This window comes from Micropterus dolomieu, linkage group LG05 (assembly GCF_021292245.1).
Source record: "Micropterus dolomieu isolate WLL.071019.BEF.003 ecotype Adirondacks linkage group LG05, ASM2129224v1, whole genome shotgun sequence".
NCBI classification, from domain to species: Eukaryota; Metazoa; Chordata; class Actinopteri; order Centrarchiformes; family Centrarchidae; genus Micropterus; species Micropterus dolomieu.
Genome location: NC_060154.1, coordinates 27543806 through 27563454, shown reverse-complemented (window position 1 = coordinate 27563454; position 19649 = coordinate 27543806). Strand labels below are relative to the sequence as shown.

The 19649-nt window shown below is 40.3% G+C and overlaps 2 protein-coding genes across 4 annotated transcripts in view; both read left to right on the top strand.

Annotated features, from left to right (window-relative positions):
• The first annotated feature begins 984 nt into the window (after nucleotides 1–984).
• Nucleotides 985–6757, top strand: scly (selenocysteine lyase). Of its 3 annotated transcripts, none has more exons than XM_046050737.1 (13): nucleotides 985–1088; nucleotides 1835–1928; nucleotides 2080–2189; nucleotides 2330–2430; nucleotides 2568–2745; nucleotides 2858–2985; nucleotides 3630–3785; nucleotides 3875–3981; nucleotides 4106–4142; nucleotides 5546–5629; nucleotides 5855–5954; nucleotides 6151–6226; nucleotides 6315–6757. In XM_046050737.1, the coding sequence occupies exons 1-13, from the start codon at nucleotides 1055–1057 to the stop codon at nucleotides 6466–6468; spliced, it is 1359 nt and encodes a 452-aa protein (XP_045906693.1). In that variant the 5' UTR covers nucleotides 985–1054; the 3' UTR covers nucleotides 6469–6757. The 3 variants fall into 3 exon arrangements, with proteins under 3 accessions (XP_045906693.1, XP_045906694.1, XP_045906695.1); XM_046050738.1 differs by lacking the exon at nucleotides 985–1088 and adding an exon at nucleotides 1099–1476; XM_046050739.1 differs by lacking the exon at nucleotides 985–1088 and adding an exon at nucleotides 1624–1695.
• A 347-nt stretch (nucleotides 6758–7104) lies between these two features.
• The window catches only part of LOC123971698 (espin-like protein), a 19786-nt gene continuing 7241 nt past the window's right edge, over nucleotides 7105–19649 (top strand). Inside the window, exons 1-5 of the mRNA XM_046050700.1 lie at nucleotides 7105–7606; nucleotides 8240–8430; nucleotides 14816–15002; nucleotides 15083–15265; nucleotides 15415–15546. Coding sequence (XP_045906656.1) covers nucleotides 7313–7606; nucleotides 8240–8430; nucleotides 14816–15002; nucleotides 15083–15265; nucleotides 15415–15546 — 987 coding nt within the window. The 5' untranslated portion in view covers nucleotides 7105–7312. The remainder of the gene's footprint in view (nucleotides 7607–8239; nucleotides 8431–14815; nucleotides 15003–15082; nucleotides 15266–15414; nucleotides 15547–19649) is intronic.

Genomic DNA, 19649 nt, shown 5'->3' with positions numbered 1-19649 from the left:
AAAACCAGGATTCATACGTGAAGAGAACCCCTGTGCAATATCCATGCTGTCTGATCAGCATCTTGATATGCCTCTCCTGTGAGGTGGATGGATTATCTCGGCAAAGGAGAAGTGCTCACTAACACAGATTTAGACAGATTTGTGAACAATATTTGAGAGAAATAGGCCTTTTGTGCACATAGAGAAAGTCTTAAATCTTTGAGTTCAGCTCATGATGAATGGGGGCAAAAAACAAAAGTGTTTATAATTTTGTTCAGTTTATAATATATTATATTTATTTATTTAAGTAGTAAAATTGTGCAATTTCCGCACTTTTCTTTTTGTTTCTTAAATGTTTGAATAATAAAACCTTGTTGTATATCTTCTTCTACTTCTTCTATTTAAACAATTTAATGATGGGCTACTTTCCTTGTGCTTATGATTACTTGAATAATATGCTACTATCCCCTTTAAGATTGGGATACACCTGACCTTTGACCCAACCTACATAGGGCTACATCTGAAAAGGTCAATATACAGTTATGTAGAGATTATTGAGGTGGTCTGTCCATCCAGCAAGTATAAACTGTTTCTCCCAGTACAGAATAAAAAAACTGGTTTTCTGAATGACTGAGTAGATTGAGTAGACTTCTAGTTGAAAACTGAAAAGTCACGTCAAAAACTCAAAGTTACTCAAAGTTACTTTGTAACGTAGCTTCTAATCTACTAGACTCTATTTTACATGATCGTTCAGGACAAATATCGCAGACTTTCAAACCAAGAATTCCAATAAGTAAACAGTTTATCCTTAAATTAAAAGTTAATAACATTTTTTTTTTTTTAAAGAGACTGAATGGCCTTTAATTTTATTTATATTCTAACGTTTTATGAATAGGACTCATATAATAAACCATACATTGTATACAAAAACGTTTAACTTTTATATATTTTGTGCGTTCTCTGACATCTTTAATTTTTTACCGCAGGTTTCCTTTAAAGACATCTGGCAACCCAGCGGAATCATCCACTCGCACAAACAGACTAGCTAGCTGATGATTGACACGCAGAGTAGTAAATGCATACAGGACACCTTCATATCACTTCACAAGGTCAGACACAGAGCCGATAACTTCAGCCTGCCATGTCATACAGAGGAGAACATAACGTTATATGACTCGTGAGAGCTTGAAAGCAGAAAAGAAGAACTGTTAAAAAATGTAAACCTGCTAGCAAAAATCAGTTAGCAGCACTAGCTAGCTTTAGCTAAAGTTAACAGATGTTAACCAACAGTAAATGAGCGTTAGCTGGCTAAATATCACTTCGCTCTGGCAGACATTGCCATGGATGAGAATGGTTGTTTTAGTGTTCGAGTTATACGTTTCCCTGCGTTTTGAATTATCCGTAAGCGTAGTCGGTACCAGGAAGCTACCAGATAGCTGTGTAAATAGTGAGTCTGCTGCTGTCAGCACGGATGTGAGTTAGTTACTCTGGACGAATGTAAGCATTTTTAACCATAAACGTTGGCTTAAAGTATGTAATAAACCTCTGTAGCCTCTTACCCAACAGGCATTTAATCACACACTACATGGTGATAACCATGAGCAGAATTTGAGCACACAGTGGCTCCATAAAGAGTCACTTATATCTACTGTTGGTTCTGCAGTCATTCACTGTTCGTGTCTAAGTGTCCTACCAGCTTTCAAAACACATTGTAATGTAAGCTGTCATCGTGCTGCTGTCCAAATAAATGCACAAATAAAAGCTTTTCTTCAAAGGGTTATGTAATGAATTTAGCTTTTCTGGCAGTTGTGCCTGATATGACACATATCTTATTAAATGTATTATTTCTTTCTAGGTATGGCTGAACAATCTGATGACATCACCTCGGTAAAGGGTCACACCTTCACTGGCCATACCTTTCATCTTTATTCAGAAATGAGTCTGGACTGGTAGGGAAGTTTGATTTGGGTTGGTCACGTCATATCAGCCTGTCATTCACTCATTGACTCAAATAAACTTTTAACCAAAGTGAGTGCAAAATCAGATTGACTTCATGAATGAGACAAGAATGTTTCTCCAATGTACTAAAATGTAATATAGGATCTACATGGACTACAATGCCACTACTCCGCTGGAACCAGAAGTGATCCAGGCCATTTCGGAAGCCCTCCAGGATGCCTGGGGAAACCCGAGTAGCAATTATATAGCAGGTGAAGAAAACTTCAGCCTGCATCTTAATGCATTTGAATTGATGTTGTAATTTGGAATCAGAAATTCAAAGTGTGTGTGTAAAAACATTTTCTTTACTATCGCTGAGCTAATGCTGCTTTTACCTAATTTGTCTTTCTAGGCGCTAAAGCCAAGGCAATTATTAATGAGTCCAGAGAGAATGTGGCAAGAATGGTTGGAGGTAAAGCAGAAGACATCATTTTCACGTCAGGTGGAACAGAGGTAATCAATACTGTTAGTGCACTAATTTGCTCTGGTTTTGAAAAGTCATGTCATGTTCTGTGTGAGGTTTTTTTTTTGTGCAGAATAGTAGTACCACACATGTGACAGCGGTTCATAGCACACAAATCTTCTTTCAGGCCAATAACCTGGTGATCCATACTGCTGTAGAGCACTTCAGGAGAAACTGCAGGGCTTCAGAGCAAGGTGAAGGGCACCAGAATGGAAGCAATGGCCTTCCTCACATAATCACGTCTAACGTGGAACATGACTCGGTCAAACTGGCAGCTGAGCGCCTACAGAGAGATGGCAAGGCCGGTAGGAGACCATCCTGTAAAGTTTTATTCAGATTAAAACAAGGAGAGTCTTTGCTTTTTTTCAACAGCTAGCTTAAAGTAGCTTCCTGACATTAACTGTGTTTTTGTCACAGATGTGACGTACGTCCCTGTGTCTAAGGGGACAGCACGTGTGGATGTGGAGGATGTCATTGCTGCGGTGCGTCCCAACACGTGTCTCATCTCTATTATGCTGGCCAACAATGAGACAGGAGTCATCATGGTAAGGAGGAGATAGAGACTTTAAAGTTTAGAAATTCTGTTTTTATAATCTGTCAATTTCCGAAGGAGGAATTGGTGCTGATGGAGTAGACGGTTACATTAACCGATGAATCTCTTCTCTGTATTATAAATCAAATATAAATTCTTCAGTGAAATTCCAATGTAAAAACAGAAAAGTTTTCACTTTGCATGTAGCTCAGTGTACTAAAGCCTGACCGATACATTGGTGTGCCGATATTATCGGCCAGTATGAGCTAATGAAAGATAAATCGGTATCTGTGTTTATAACAGCTGACAAATGACAATTAAAAAAGAAACTGAGAGACAGAAGACGGATCCTTTATTCATGCTATGCCGTTGCATAGTTTGTTCACCAGAGAAGCCACAAATCCACCACAAAACACAGCAATCACCTGACATAATCAGCTGTACTTTTGTTCAAAGTAATATTTAAACTGCTTCATGTCATGTTATTTTGTGTTTCTGTAAAGGAGAGGAAACAAGAATATCAGCTGATATATCGGATTTAAAAAATCTAAAATCTCAAATATCAATATTGGTTTCAGTCTTAAAAATCCCAGTGACTCTACAGTGTACAGTACAGTCTAATGTGCTGTGTATGCTGAAACATCTCCCTCTTGTCAGCCAGTCCAAGAGATCTGCCAGAGGATAAAATTGCTCAACAAGCAGCATGAGCGGCTCAGGATCCTACTCCACACTGATGCTGCTCAGGCTCTGGGGAAAGTCCGAGTAGATGCCTGTGAACTGGGAGTGGATTACCTTACCATAGTGGGACACAAGGTTGGGTATCGGTTGTATAAAATATCTTGATTTGGCATCAGAAAGGAAATAGGAAAACATTTCATTGACAGGTTTTGTTACATTTCTAGTTCTATGCCCCTCGGATTGGTGCTTTGTACGTGAAAGGCCCTGGAACGAGAACGCCATTGTATCCGATGCTCTTTGGAGGAGGACAGGAAAGAAACTTCAGACCGGGGTAACATTGTTTTACTTGAGGTATAATCAACAAAGCACCAAATATGCAAAAAAAATGGACTAGAGACTTGAGAACTGCACATCTAAATATAAGGGTCTGCTTTCTCTCTTTCTGAAAAATACAGCACAGAAAACACTCCAATGATTGCAGGTCTGGGAAAGGTATGTTTCCTGCTCCGTATGTATGTGTTGGTGGAATTTTTACTAGCAGTACTTTAGAAGGTTGTTTGACTATGAATGGGGTTTTTCCTTCCTCTGCATATTTGAGTGGGAAAATGAATGTTTTGTCAAAGTAGTTGGTCACAAATATTTAACAGGATTTTTGTATTACCATAGTAGTTGTACCTTACACCTTATTAGAAGATTACTGTCAAGTTAGCACAAGACAAACACTTGATTTTAACATTGTGAATTAATTTCTAAAATTACTTCCTATTGTCTCTACATAGAATGGGAACACTTGCTAATAAGACACCCTATGTAAAGGTTTGATAGGTCTTCAGTAAAAGTGTCATTTACAGTTAATGAGTCATCTACTGATACTTTCAGATAATTAGATGCCATCAGTAAGAACAGATTTGGGCTTGGTTGTGAAAAACCCTTTCTATTTAGTAATAATGCAGTTATAAATGTTGGGAATCTATTAATAATGCTAAATCAAGCTGCTCTTCTTCAGCTCTTGTAATGGTTTTCGTCTGGTCTATGATGTTTTTGTAAATTATTTGTTTAACAATAATAATAAAGCCACTAGTTAAAACTTATAAACCCTTTATGAAGGTTGCCTTATTATATAGCTGTTCAAGAGTTGTATTTCACCCCTCTCAAGTGTGCCTTTCACACTTTGACACGAAATATCATCTGATAATGTATTTTCCATGTGGCTCTTTTCTATTTTTTCCCCCCCAAGTTTTTTCCATTTAAAATGTGTTTGACCATTAAAATCGCTGGTTATTTGTAGGCTTGTCGAGTTGTTGAACTGACACAGAGGAATGTTTGGTAATACACTGAATAAAAACAATATATGATCAATCCCTGTATTTAAAAAATGATTGTGCAATTCCAGTTGCATTAAAGCCTATAAATGGATGCTTGTATATATGAAACGGCCGTTTGGTCATTCATTATCACCATGAATGTCTTGCATTATATTATGGATCACAGAATCTTTACAGTATGTGTTACCAATGAAATGGTGGGCAGCTTATCATGATCATTTGTATCAAGTCCTGCTATAGACTGAGACTATAGACTCAATTTTTTGTTGTTTCACTTTTAGTATTTCTGAGACATGGCAAAGTAAGGAGTTGCAAATGTTCAAATAAGGCCAACTTTTTTTTCCAATTACTTTGTTGTTGAGATTTTTGTTGTTGTTTTTCTTATTGGAATTCATTAAAAGCACTTTTTCTCTGCCATTTTCCTACCATATCATTAAAGCATTATTATAACCTCATGAAGTACTTAGCAGTATAACTAAAAGAGGTAAAATACTAAATACTATACTTTCTTTAGACAACATGTCATATTATGCTTCATTTATAGCTACTAACTTATTATGTGTCTGTTAGGCTGCAGAACTGGTGACGTCTAATCTGTCAGATTATGAGAGTCACATGAGAAGTACCAAACTTTACTTGGAGGAACAACTGAAGGTACGTTTGTAATGTCACATTATCAGTGTGACCGTGATAGTCGTAAATTGTAATATTACCAGTCTATAGTGTGATTGAGGTTATTTGAAATGCTGAAGTGTGATTGTAATTCGCGGGTATTTTTGTCCGTTGACTTTAAGAATGATTACCAACATTAGCCTTATTCTGTTGCTCACCTTTTATACATTACAAGTGTAACATCATCACTATGTTCTTCTTTTTCAGGCCGTCTTTAAAGACAGGATCCACTTCAACAGCCATTACCCCGGCTCTGATATCCTCCCTAACACATGTAACGTGTCCATCCTGGGCCCAACATTACAAGGTGTTGTCATGACTCTTCTGTCTGTCCTATGTTTGTTTAGGCCTACCAGTCCAACAAAGTGTCCTCTAACCCTACACCAATGTTTGTCAGAGGCAGTTCATGACCTGGACTGCACAGTGCCATTTGTAAACTACTAAGGCTTTAAATGATTAATATCTCTCTCTCTCTCTCTCTCTCTCTCTCTCTCTCTCTGTAGGCTGGAGGGTATTGTCCCACTGTACGAGGCTGTTGGCCAGTGTCGGTGCCGCCTGCCACTCAAACAGTGGAGACAGGTAAAAGAGTGCCTCTTTCCTCTGTTATGCTGTTATATTGATCGCAGTTACATAACTCCCCCTGCACTGCTCTGTGTCTGTTCAACAGGCCTTCCCATATCCTTCTGAGCTGTGGCGTCCCCTCAGAGGTGGCGGCTAATGCCCTGAGGTTGAGCGTGGGCAGGAGAACGACCAAAGCAGATGTGGATGCAGTTGTGGAGGACTTGAGGGAAACTGTGCAACTGCTGGAAGAAATGGACTGATGGCCTTCAAGTGCATAAACAGCATAAACTCCTGTAGGTCAAAAAGGGATGCACAGAATTAAAAATACATCATCTGTGTTTATTGTTACATCAACTGATCGTGTGAAATGGATGAAATATTTAATATAAATAATAAAAGGGAAGAACTTGAAGTGACCTGAGGGGTGGTGTTACGGAGAGATGACTGTACTCAGCTTCCATCACATCATGTGAGTAGCTAATCAGCTAATTAGAGTCAGAGCGCTGTGTATGAGTGTTTCTGAAATAAAATATTTACATGCACCATTAATATTCTTTCATCAATCAACCATAAAATATTCTATGTAGATTATAATCTTGCAAATGTGTCAGCTTTGTAGTCATCCCCGCTAAGATAATTTTATATAAAATATATATATTTATATTCTATTTTTTTAAAATAGTTGTAAAAAATAACACTCCGTGTAATCCACCATGCCTTGGCTCTGACTTCTCCCATTACTTAAGTTTCCGTGCTGCCTCAGCTCCCCCATCTCCAGTGAAGCGTTGGTGCGTGTGCCAGCATATGGTCACTGCCTCACAAAGGAGAGCAGGAGGCCACAAGCGCTTCGCCTCCACCCGTCTTTCATTACCTTTCTATCTCGCTGGCTCTGACCCCCTCCTCTCTCCCCAACAGCCATGCTGGCCAGCTGGCTGCCACTCAGGTGTCACTTTCCTGGCTCGGGAGGAGGCAGTGAGTGCATGAGTTTTTTTGTTATTGCACGAAAGATGAGCATGAGAGAGAAAGGAGATGGTAACCTGCTGGGATCCAAAGAGCTCCTGGGAGCTTGTTCTGTGTGCCATAACCTACTCATAGCAGCCAGGGATGGTGCTTCATCGGGCCGTTCAGGCGGCTCGAGCAGGGGATCTTGCAGCCCTGAGGGAGCTAGCATCTTCCGGTCACCTCTCACCTGCCATCACTGATGCTCAGGGTGCAGGCCCAGTGCACCACGCTGCCAGGTATGGACGCGTGGAGTGCCTGCAGTTCCTGGTGAGCGAGCTGGGGCTGGCAGCTGATGCCCGGGCCTTGAACAAGGCCACACCAGCACATGATGCAGCAGCTACTGGTCACATCCGGGAGCTGCAATGGCTGGTAGACCATGGAGGCTGCAACATTGAGGTAAGTTTATCCACTGAGAACAATCCCTCCACACACAGAGAGAGAGAAACCTACCCTGAGAGCTCAAATGCCTTGGAGAGATGCCAGATGTCCAGCTTTCCTGGTAATTTCTACCAACTCAGTTGCGTGTGTGTCCAAATTCAGGCGATCACTTTAGATGGTCATCTAACTGATCCCAGAGTGAGGTTACATCACTGCAGTTGTAAAAAGTAGTGCACACTACCTTTTCAGATGTATTACCAGCTGGTTACATCATATGGTGTAGACTTATTGGGTATCCATTAGTGTTATGTTATGTAGCAAGCAAGTGTAATTATGTCCAGATGCTTGAGGGGAACTTAGCATTATAGAGTCAAGTCTGATTACATCTCTGCTGTCCATTATGATGGAATTTGCAGAATCCTGTCTGAAATTAAAGAACACATTGATTGCTTCATCTTAATTAGTGGTCCTCATGAGAATCCCTACTGTAGCTTAGGAAAAGAGATGTACCTTTAAGATGTATCCTTTGTAAATTTGAGTAATGAAGCCCATCTATGCGTCTTGATAATTGAGAGTGTTTACCTACAGTAAGATCCTACAGTAGAGGAGTTTGATTTACATATAAACTCTGATCTTTGTAAATGTTTCCAGGATAGGGATAATGCTGGTGCCACTGTGCTCCACCTTGCCGCCCGGTTCGGTTGTGTGGAGGTCATTAAGTGGCTGCTATCTGCTGGAGGAGTGGCAGAGGTGGAGACAAACTGTGGAGCTGTACCTGCTCACTACGCTGCAGCCAATGGGGACCTCACTTGCTTAAGACTACTCCTTCAGCAGGCACCTGGGTGAGTTCACACATTCAAGGTCCCTAGAGGATAAACAACTTTGGTGATCTGACCTTTTCCACTAGCACCACCTTGATGTTGACTTGTTTGGTCTTTATTGAAAAATCTCAACGACTATAGGATGGATTGCTGTGAAATTTCATATGCACGTTTGTTGTCCCCTCAGTATTGTTATAACTTTGGTAATCTGATTGTGACTTTTCAGCCAGCCAGCGCCATCATCTGGTCAAAATGTTATTGTTCAATAGACTAGTTTGGTTTATGACCAAATAACTGCAAAACTCATGACATTCCCATCATCCTCCCCTGTACTTTGTGTTTAGTTCTAGGTAGCAAATGTTTGCATGCTAACATGCTAAACCACCACGGTGAACATTGTAAACATTATACCTGCAAATCGACATGCTAGCATTATCATTGTAAGCATGTTAGCATGGGGATGTGAGCATAGCTCAAGCACAGCCTCACATAGACTATTGGTTCTTTGAAGGACTGTTGAAGAAATAAGCATTTAAGCTTTAATAAGATTTTATAGTGAATTTTCTTAGGCCAAGACCTGAAGCATGTTAGAGGCTGTTGTTGCCGCTGAGCGGTACAGACAGCTCGGGTGTTGCTGTACCGTTGCTGTGCGGAGCGAATGACCATATATGGATTACCGGCTCCATCTAGCTCCGTATGTCGTAGAACGGAGCCCTTGGTAGAAAAAGCGGTTGAAAACAGAGTGTTCACAACAGGAGGAAATCTGAGGTTTTGGCACACAGGGACTTCTTTTAAATACTTTAACCTTATTATTTGAAGCTTTGGACATGTTTAACATGAACATCCAACATTGTAACACTGTAGATAAGTCATAAAATGTGGAAAAGCATAATAGGTCTCCTATAAAGGGTGCTAGATATTGTGTGGCACAGATGCTCACAAGTCTTTGAGCTAGATTACAAGTCAAGTCTCAAGTCTCTGAGCAAGAGTCCAGGTCAAGTCTCAAGTCTTTGAGCTAGAGTCCAAATCAAGTCTCAACGTGGTTATAACGAATGTTGTATCACCAGCTGTGTTCAATCCACAGCTGTAAGAAATTCTGTAACTGTGACCTGTTTTTTACTTACAGAGCACAACCTTGTAATGTGTTGTAATGCTCGAGTTCCCATCTCACAACAATTTCTGGTTAGTAGTGTGCTGGGGACAAATTACGAGGATTTCTGTTTTGTTAGAGTTGAGTTGTAGAAAGTTTATTTATCATCCAGGCTTTTATGTCAGTCAGACAGGCCTGGAGGGAACGCAGCACACTGAGGTCAGTTGGCTTTACCGGGAGATAAAACTGTGTATCATCCGCATAGCAGTGGAAGGGAATACCATATCGGCGGATAATGTCACCCAGGGGGAGCATATAAATGGAAAACAAAATAGGTCGGAGAATTGCTCCTTGAGGCACACCAAAATAAACAGGAGCAAAGGTGTATTTAAAGTTGTTAATAGGCACACTACTTCCTGTTAGATAAATACGAGGCAAAATCAGTCCAGTACCGTGCCAGAGATGCCCACCCAATGACTTAGTCTATCTAGGAAGATGTCATGGTCTATTGTGTCAAACGCAGCGGACAAGTCCTCAACAGTACCAGGATTGAAGACATGCCAGCGTCCGCATTCAATAGCAGTTCGTTGGTTACTTTTAAGAGAGCGGTCTCTGTGCTGTGGTGAGGGCGGAAACCAGATTGGAATCTTTCAAAAATGTCATTGTTCTTCATAACTTCAAGGAGCTGCTTAGAAACTATTTTTTCCAGAACCTTGGAAATGAAGGGCAGTTTAGAGATAGGGCGATAGTGATCGAGGTTGGTGGGATCAAGGCCGGGTTTTTTTAGGACTGGTTGAACAGAAGCACATTTAAAATCTGGAACACAACCAGATGACAGTGCGCTGTTTAAGATTAAGAGCAAATAGGAACCTAGGCTGTCCATGATTTTGAATAAAAATTTTGTAGGGATAATATACAAGAGACAGGTGGATGGCCTCATCTTTGACAAAGTCTCAGTGAGTTCCAATAAATTGGTTGGGGAGAAGTAGCTCCAATGATCCTGAGCTGGGTGGTCCACATCTAGAAAGGGGCTAATGATAGATCTTATTTTTCCCACCTTTGTCATAACGTGAGCAAGGAACTTTTCACAATCTGCGTCGCTGTCAGCCAAAGCAGAGGGAGGAGTAGGATTTACTAAGAGATTAACAGTGTTAAAGAGGCATCTAGGATTGTGCTTGTTGGAAATGATGAGAGTAGAGAAATAGTGTGTTCTAGCATCTTTCACCATTGTATTATTGCAGATTAAAAGATTAAAAACTTTCATAGCTATGAAGTGTACTTGGAGACCAGATTTCTTCCATCTGCGCTCGGCTTTTCTACGTTCCTGTTTCTAATAGAGTCATTTAGCCAGGGCTGCTGAGCAGATTTGGTGTTAGGTCTAGCTTTCAGAGGGGCTATAAAATCTAAGGTGGACGAGCATGAGGAATTAAATAAATTAACTAGGTTATTTGTATCACAGTCAATCGAGAGCGATTTGTTAGTTGAGTTAAACTGCGTACAGAATTTTGCTGCACTGTCTTTAGTAACTGTTCAGCTTAGTTTGCCACGTACATTAAAATATGGCACATTATAAACGCAGCTGGTAGAAACAGACCAGCCCTCCTCTCTACCAGCAGCAGCAGCAGAAGGAGGAGGAGGACAGGAGGGACTGAGTTTTTCATTCTTTCTAAACTTCACTCAGTATGTTGATGTCAGGAATAGGATTTATTTTACTGACATGATAGATTTGTTTCTAGTAAGATATTAGTGACTTTGCTGTTGTAAATCATGTTGCTGCTTTAGAAACAATTTAGTTAATAAAAAATGTTAAGGGTTAGGGTTATTTTTTTTAATAATATGCAATTATTTAGTAATAAATAGGACTGATAAGAGCATCAATAAAGAACTGAACCAATAAGAATTACCAATATAAGTGTGTCAATAAAATCCTAATGATCCCAACTCGTGAGAAAATGGCCGGCCCATCTCTGTGTTCTGGTTTTAAAATCTGGCCCAATTGAATCTGTAATTGAATAGCCCTGGTCAACAGTGATCATAGTAATATCTTCCTTGCGATGAAATGTACATTAAACTGAATGCAGCATTGTAGAATATTTTCTCCTTGTACTTATTTATCATAGTTATTATCATAACAATTTAATAATGCATTGCATTTAAACAGTGATAACAGTAGCTTACTGGTCCTACCTGGCTGGACACGCAGTCTGCCAAAATATGTATCCCCTTCCATAATGCACAGATGATTGCCTACCATCAAGTATTTTATTTTGTGTGTACTTCACATCAGGACTAATATGGAGAAGTGTGTTGTTTCCTAACAAAAGTTATAGTGGGATACAAAATACAAACTGGGATCCAGAGAAAGTCTTGTACACTAGAGCTGATACTGTTCATTAAGCCCTAGAAAGAAGTGTTGCATCAAAGAATGTTCTGTAACTTGAGTTAAAGTTAACAGGAATGTTTTTTTTGTGTAATGTAATTTAATAAAATTATAACTAAGTTACTGAAAAAATCCTGTTACTGAAAATAATAACTGTAAGTTACTGACATATACTAAAACATTACATTATATACTAAACAAGACATTTTGAAAACATTGCCCTTGTGTCCCGGATTGAATGGGCCCCTCTGACAAAACAACCGGCCCCAGCCTGGCCCCCTTAATAAAACTGGTCTAGAAACGCCACTGAGCTTAATCTGTTTCAACCCTTTATCCACTGGTGGCGGCTGTGGTTCAGGAGGTAGCGGGTCATCCACTAATCAGAAGGTCGGTGGAGGTCGGCTCCCCCAGTCTCCAGTTTTACTGTCAAAGTGTCCTTGTGCAGAACCCCAAATTGCTCCTGGTGGCTACGGCGTTGGTGGGTGTGAATGTATTAGTTTATGTTTCTGATGTGTCATCAGTGTTTGAATACCAGGGATGGATGTGACAGATAGTGTAAAGCTATTTCAAATTGTATCCATTACTTATAGCTATATAGCAGTAATACCCATACTTTAGGCTATTTCAACTGACCTTTTAAAACATTTATCCATTAACGTTTCTTCTTGTTAACTATTTAAAATTTAGTTTTAGCTAACAAATTTAACTGTTTACCTATTACTTTCAGTTAATTATTTCAACTATTTTTCTATATTACCCCTACAAAGAAGTACCCCCAGAATCTCTGGGTTAGTGGACCTAAGCATGCACGCCTGTTTTTCACAGTCACTGATTAAACAGATGATCGGCGCCACAAGGACAACCACAACTAGAGAGTACAGATACAGCTTTGGGTGCGACTATATGTTTTGTTGTTACCTGTCCTTTGTCTAATGTATCTCCAATAAATTTATTTCTACATAAAATCACATTTTTATCATGTTATCAGTCACTTTTTGACATGGCTCATAATTAAACAAAATGATTATGGCATGGGGCTTCTCCTGATGGTGAACATTTAAATGTTAATCTCCCCTTGAATCCCATCTCTCCTCCATCTAAACCTGAGACAGTGGCACTTAGTAAAGTGCAGATAAAGATATGTTGCTCTTCCTGCTTCATCTCCTTTACGACTGTAATTTGCACAATGGCAAAATGGCAAGGTCAGACTCTCACATGTGACCATCAGTAACCTGTGAATAATACATGCATAGACACTGTAGGTCACATGTCAACCTTGTGGTTTTGTAGTATGTATGTCAATATAAATGGAGACATGCAATGTCTCACAGTCTTGACAGATGACAAGAACCAAACAGGTTTTGACCCTTATTTTATATCCTAAGTGTAAGATTCCTTTTTGGATTCTTGCTGGAGCAAAGAATGTGATGCCAACATCAGCATCTTTATACTGACTTTGGTTTTGTTTTTGAATTGATTTTAGAGTCTATTTTCAATGATAACTAGAGTATCTGAAAATCATTTATTATAATCAGATATGTTGCAAAGCATCTAAAAACACACAGACCAACACATTTCCAACAGCTGGGGATGCTTCCCATACTAAATTCTCTAGTATTGATTGCACTATTTCGTTAACTCTTACTTCTTTCCGTGGGTACTTTCCCCATTGAAGATGCCATATGTGGGAATAGCTCTTACTAGTATCTATTGTCACTTGTAGATCTCTTACTGTATTGATGCTTTATTGATGCTTACATGTTGTTCCTCAAATTTATGTCGCTTTGGATAAAAGTGTCTGCCACTTATATGGGTTTAATAGTTTGCTCATGTCATGTCCAACATAACAGAAAAATTCAGATTAAAAGAGTGCAAGCATATACGATTCAGCACATCCTGTATCTGTTATCTGCTATCAATGCTATTAACACGTAATGACAAGGGAACTGCATTTTTATGTTTTTCCAAGCGTTGCATTGTTCAAGTGCATGTATTTGTGCTGCTGATTGTGGTTTTACAGTACTGAAGCTGTTGCTGTCATAGGTGTCATTTACATTGGGGATGTTGGGAACATGTCCCCGCCACTTTTTGAAACAGCTGATTTTGTCCCCACCGCTTTTTGAAAGCATTTGTTAAAATTGTTCTGAAAAATAGCTTGAAACAAGAAATGTTACGAAATGTAAAATAATAAGTGAAATTGCTTTGAGAAAGGTTTGCACAATAAGGAAACATGCAGTACAATTTAAATATAGGAACACATGTGCACATGTGCATTGTCCAAGAAAATAACTTGATTATTATATTGATAACTTGAAATAACTGATTACTGCAATATATTCCATAATATTGTTAGATTTTGAATTGTCACCGCCCACCTGAATTTTTGTGTTTCCCTTCATATAAATAAAGACATTTACAACATAAATTGGTGTAAAAAATGCCTCTAGAATGCAGTAAATTAAGAGTTTAATGCTTGAAATCTTTTGGGGGGGAGGACCCACCAAGCCCCCACTCATATATTTCAGCATTGAATATTTCTTTAAAATAGTGTTAAAGTATCTTCTCATCTCGTTCTCGTGAACAAAGTGTTCTGTCACACCCCTAATCTCTGACCTTAAGTCCCCACCACTTTTCTGCACAAGGTGACGTCCTTGGTTGCTGTAGTGTAGTCAATTACTTTTATTCATTTCAGGCAATACCAATGCTAATATTTAGGTTCAACAACTGAGATATAATATATTTTCTTGTTATACTGTCATGTGTTTAGTTTCCATTGGTAAAGAATTAAGCCTACTGTGGCTAACATAACCTAAAATGTGTTTGTGGCAGATGTTTTTTTAGCATCATCTACGTCCTGATGCTGACAACGTGTTTTAAAAAATATAATGCGTGATGATTGGAACTTAACCTCGTTGTTGATGTGTGTTGGGGTACAGGTGTGTGAACCACCAGACAGGCACTGGTGCTACCCCGCTCTATTTGGCCTGCCAGGAAGGGCACCTGCATTTGGTAGAGTACCTTGTGAACGACTGCGGGGCTGACGTCCACCTGAGGGCCCACGATGGCATGACTTGCCTGCATGCCGCTGCTCACATGGGCCACCAGGCTGTGGTTGTGTGGCTGGTCAGTATAGCAGCACAGCAAGTGTTTCCTAGATGTCTTTTCAATCCTAAGTTTGATCCTTTTTCATTTACCCCAAACAGGTGACCTGCACTGATGTCAACCTGTCCAGCCAGGACAGAGAAGGAGCGACTGCTCTGCACTTTGCTGCCAGCAGAGGGCACTATTGCATCTTGGAGAGGCTGCTTCATGTGGGTTCCAAGGTCATCAAGGATTACTGGGGAGGGACCCCACTTCATGATGCTGCAGAGAATGGAGAGCTGGAGGTTGGAAGCAACTTATTTTCTCACATTTTCTTTTGTTGTTGTAGTTTTTGTCTTATCTTATCTAAATATACTGAACTTGCTTCATAATGCAATATTTGATACATATTGCTGTTTCTTGGTCTGCTAAATTGTCCTATTCCTTCTCTCAGTGCTGTAAAATCCTGTTGGCCAATCATGCAAACCCTACAGACCAAGATATTGATGGGTTCACAGCAGCTGACTTGGCAGAGTACAATGGACACCATGAATGTGCCAGATATCTCTGTGCCGTGGAGATAAAAGTAAGCGCTCTCTCTCTCTTTCTTTCTCTCTCTCTCTCTCTCCCTCCCTCACACACACACACACACACACCTACAGTATATTATAGTTTACACATTTCTCTGCTTTGGATCCTCCCTTTGTGTCAGCACTGCCCAGCTGTTTGCTTTGGCATGAAAATCAAAGCTAGTTTGTGTAGTGCGGTCAACAGCAAACATCTGGAAGATCTCGGAACCTCGGTGAATCATTTTCTTAATTTGTGACGTGTATTTAACTCAGGTCAGGCCTGTCCTTCTCCAGTGCTGTTCTCGTCCACTCAGCCTGATTGCTTTGCTCTCGTTTTAAAAGGTCTAAGAAAGTGATGGATGATGGCTTGGGTTTTAATAAGGCATTATATGCGGTGGTGCCGTGAGTGCTGGAGAAGATTCTTCGTTCTCACTTTGCCGCTGAGGACTCTCTGAGATTAGCTCTTTTGTTTTGTGCAGAAAGCACGACACACCTTAATGTGACTGATGAATATTTTATTGTTAACACCTTGTTTATGCTTGTGTTGCCTGTTCAAGTCAAGGGCCAATACAGCAAAAACTGGCCTGCATTTAACTCAAATAAATAGTCAGTGTGCGTCCTCTTTAAATGACTGATTTGTTTGTTTTTCTTTTAAAGAGCTTCAAAATAATTAGTTTTAGAGGATTACAGTTGATACTGATACTGAAATTTGAGCTTGTGGAGTTGATTTTAAATAGGAAACAGAGCATACTGGTAACTGAAAGAGCCTATGTGGACCACTCTGTCAGCAGACTTGTTGAACCTTAAAGCGTCACAGCTGTCCACCTGCAGCCTATTGTTGTTTCTCCCTATCACACTTCACTCGCCGCCTATACCACTGACTACACAGCGATGTACACGGAGTAATGACAACTGTCGGCCAATAGAATCCATGAATAAGTCAGCGGAGAAGAGCTGCACTCATACATGAAGAGGTGGGTGATAGGGAGCCAGCGAGGCGTTGCTGCCGAGCTCCCCTTCAGAAATAATCCATCCCATCAACAATGGAGAGCTAATTAGCGCAGGGGCCGCTACGACGTAGAACGCAGCCGGAGCCGCCGCCAGCTAAGGGCCTATCAGTTACCCCTCTCCAGTGGCTCAGGTGGAGGGCCCAGGGGCTGAGCCCGTTATGAGATCCACAAGCTTAAGTTTCAGCGTTTTCACCATTCTGATGCCTGGAACCGGCAACTCTATCCCTCTGTGGACTCTGAGAGCAGGATGTCATTGGCTTCAAACACACGTTTGATTGTGGGTCATGTTTTTTCCAGGGACTTGGAAGTGCTATGATTGTCACCTCTGGATTCTGTGTAATGTTGGTAGCAGACAGAATGATGTATCATGTTCCTTGGCAACGTATGAATTGGATACACAAACTTAAGGCTTGATGTGAACAAAGAGGTCATCTGATAGAGAACCTGAAATAGCAGTCAGTTGATTTAAATCCTCATGTTTGGAGAGCACACTAATGCTTTGAAGCCTACTGTTCCGGAGATGAATCGTACAAGTAGACATGCTTTAATTACATTTCTGGTGGTGTTTCAGGTTTGTAAAGTGCTGCGTAGATCGCAGGTTCGGTTCTTAAGTGTCAGTCAGATAATCTCATTTCCGAGCAGCGACCTAAATGGGTTGGGACATTGACCGGAGAGAGCTGTGGATTTGGCCTATCCGCATGTTTGGATCGCTCACAATGAGGTCAGACTCATTCAGCGCTGTCAACCGCTCTTCCTCATCTCGCATCTTAGGAACAGCTGCAATCAAATAAACAGTGGGTGGCGTGAGGTTCACTTCACACACACTTGTGGCTTCTGCTCTCCATTTACCGCGATCAGGCCGAAGACACGGCTGTTTGGGAGTGGTATTTTTAGAAGACTTTTTCTGAGAAAACACACTGTCGTCTTATCATCACTGTATTTTTTAGGTACTTGTCAAAATGTCCGCATTGTTTTTTTGCAACGAGAAGCAAAACACATGCTTGAATAGGTTTTTGCATCTGCGCTCATTAAAACATCCTATCAGCGTTATCGCAGGAGAGCTGTCTAATGAGCTTATTGTGTTCTTCATTTTTATCAGAGATAAAATAATCTGAAGATATGCTTCAGATGAAGCCCACAATCCTCTTTCACATCAGGGCTCTTGATCTCTCTGAAAGCTCTGCATCACAGTTATATGTTTATCACAGATGGGGAGCTATTTCACTGTACTATTAAAACTATCATCTGCCCACACACCCTGTTTAAAAGTATGTAATGCTAAGGTGTTAAAATATATAAACAAGCAATATTAACAGGTCAACTTGGGCTTTGGGAAACATTTAATAGAGAGAACTATCTTGCGGTGACCGTTAGTTGCAGCCCTAAATTGCCATCTTTTTGCTGTTTGTCTCTCCAGCAAGGATGCTGGAATGCATCACTTTTGAGGAGGCGGACATGATATTCATCAGGAACTTGGTGAATTCATGGAGGATTTCAGTCATAATGTTCAGTCAAATGTTGAAAATGTGGCCACAGTTTTGTCGTAGCACTTCGTTTGTCGTTGTCAACTTTTACTCATTAACAGTCAAACCCATCTATTTAAGCTTTTGGTGTCACATTGTCTTTCCACTGCCCCATTTGACCGAGGGATTCAACCCCCACCCTCACAATAAAAAAAAGCCTGATGAATTACCTCCTCCATTCAATTGTCCCAAGTGGAAAAAGCACCTGAACGCGCATGGATAAAATGTCTCTTTTCCAGCTGCTTTGACAAGTCTTCCGCTGATACCTCCCTTCATGCAACAACGTGGCCATTGGTTTGTCCATGCGTTAGCGACATTACCGGCCACCCTATCCTTTCCCTTAATTATTAACAACATTCTCCGATCAGAGTTTATTGTTTATTGCCTGGCGGCCCTTGGCCACTGGCGGAGATCCTGATGATGGTGTCAAACGAGTGGTTGGTGATCTTACGATAGTGTCACATCCTCCACACAGAGCGGGCGCATTGCAGAAGTCGTGCCTCTGGAGTTTCACTGTACAGTGAAGTCACAGCGGTGTGCACTGGGAGAATTGTTCAAGGTTAGTAAGTTATAGGGTGAGTCATTGATCATATTCACTGTTTGTTCTACTTTTTATGCTGCTTTTGCTTGATTTTGCTCTTTTTTTATGCTTTATTACGTTATTCTTTGAGCATTTGTTCATATAAGTGACTGGACGGGCTGAGTAATTAGTTTTGTAAAATGAAAGGAAAGTTCAGTTAAAAAAGCCCTAGTTGGCAGCTGTTTTGGCAGTGTTTTACCTATTTTCTGATCAGTTGTGGCCTCTTACGGTTAGGCATGACTAATACTCCAGGCTCATGACCTTATTATATGTTGTCATTGTTGTTTTTTGTTGGACATGATTTTTCTACCTATTTTGGCTCTTGCACTGTTTCTACATATTGTTTTCTGATCCAGTAGTTGTTGCAGTCTTCCAGTATGAAGTAGACATATATTGTCATTTGTCTTGTTAAGCTACAGTGGATACAAAAAAAAAAATGCTGTAAATGTTGGCAAAAACATTCCGTCTGTCAGCCTCTTGAGCATTTACCTCCGTGGAGGAAACCTGAGAGTATTTTTACATGTGAGTGGACATGTATTTACACTATAGTGTTCTGTGTATAATGTACACCCGCTGTATACATTCCACATTGCAATTTATCACCAAGAACATGAACATTTCATGTGGAAGCAGGTTGTTTTTATGATTGATTTCAGAGCTCAGAATTACAAGAAATGTTTTTTTTTTTTTTTAATATACACGGTGTTTTGAAATACTTCAGCTCTCTCATGGCTCAACCCACGGGGACCACAGATTACTGGTGCTGCATGTCTGACAATGAGACAGCACTGAGTAGCTGTTTCTTAACTCTTGGCTCCTAATCTTTAGTGATGGGGCTCTTTGTGGTCTTTGATAGAGGGAGAGTGGATCCAGTCCAAAACAGGGCTAGGCTATCTATATCTGCGTGGCAATTGTGATGGGTTTCTGATGAAAACCAAATGCATTCTGGCCACTGGGTCTAATTAAACACACACACACACACACACACACACACACACACACACACA

Coding starts and splice junctions, on each gene's coding strand:
- scly (XM_046050737.1), top strand. CDS start 1,055: ATGCATACAGGACACCTTCATATCACTTCACAAG. Junction 1,929..2,079: donor TCAGAAATGAGTCTGGACTG/GTAGGGAAGTTT, acceptor AATGTAATATAG/GATCTACATGGACTACAATG. Junction 6,227..6,314: donor CACTCAAACAGTGGAGACAG/GTAAAAGAGTGC, acceptor TCTGTTCAACAG/GCCTTCCCATATCCTTCTGA.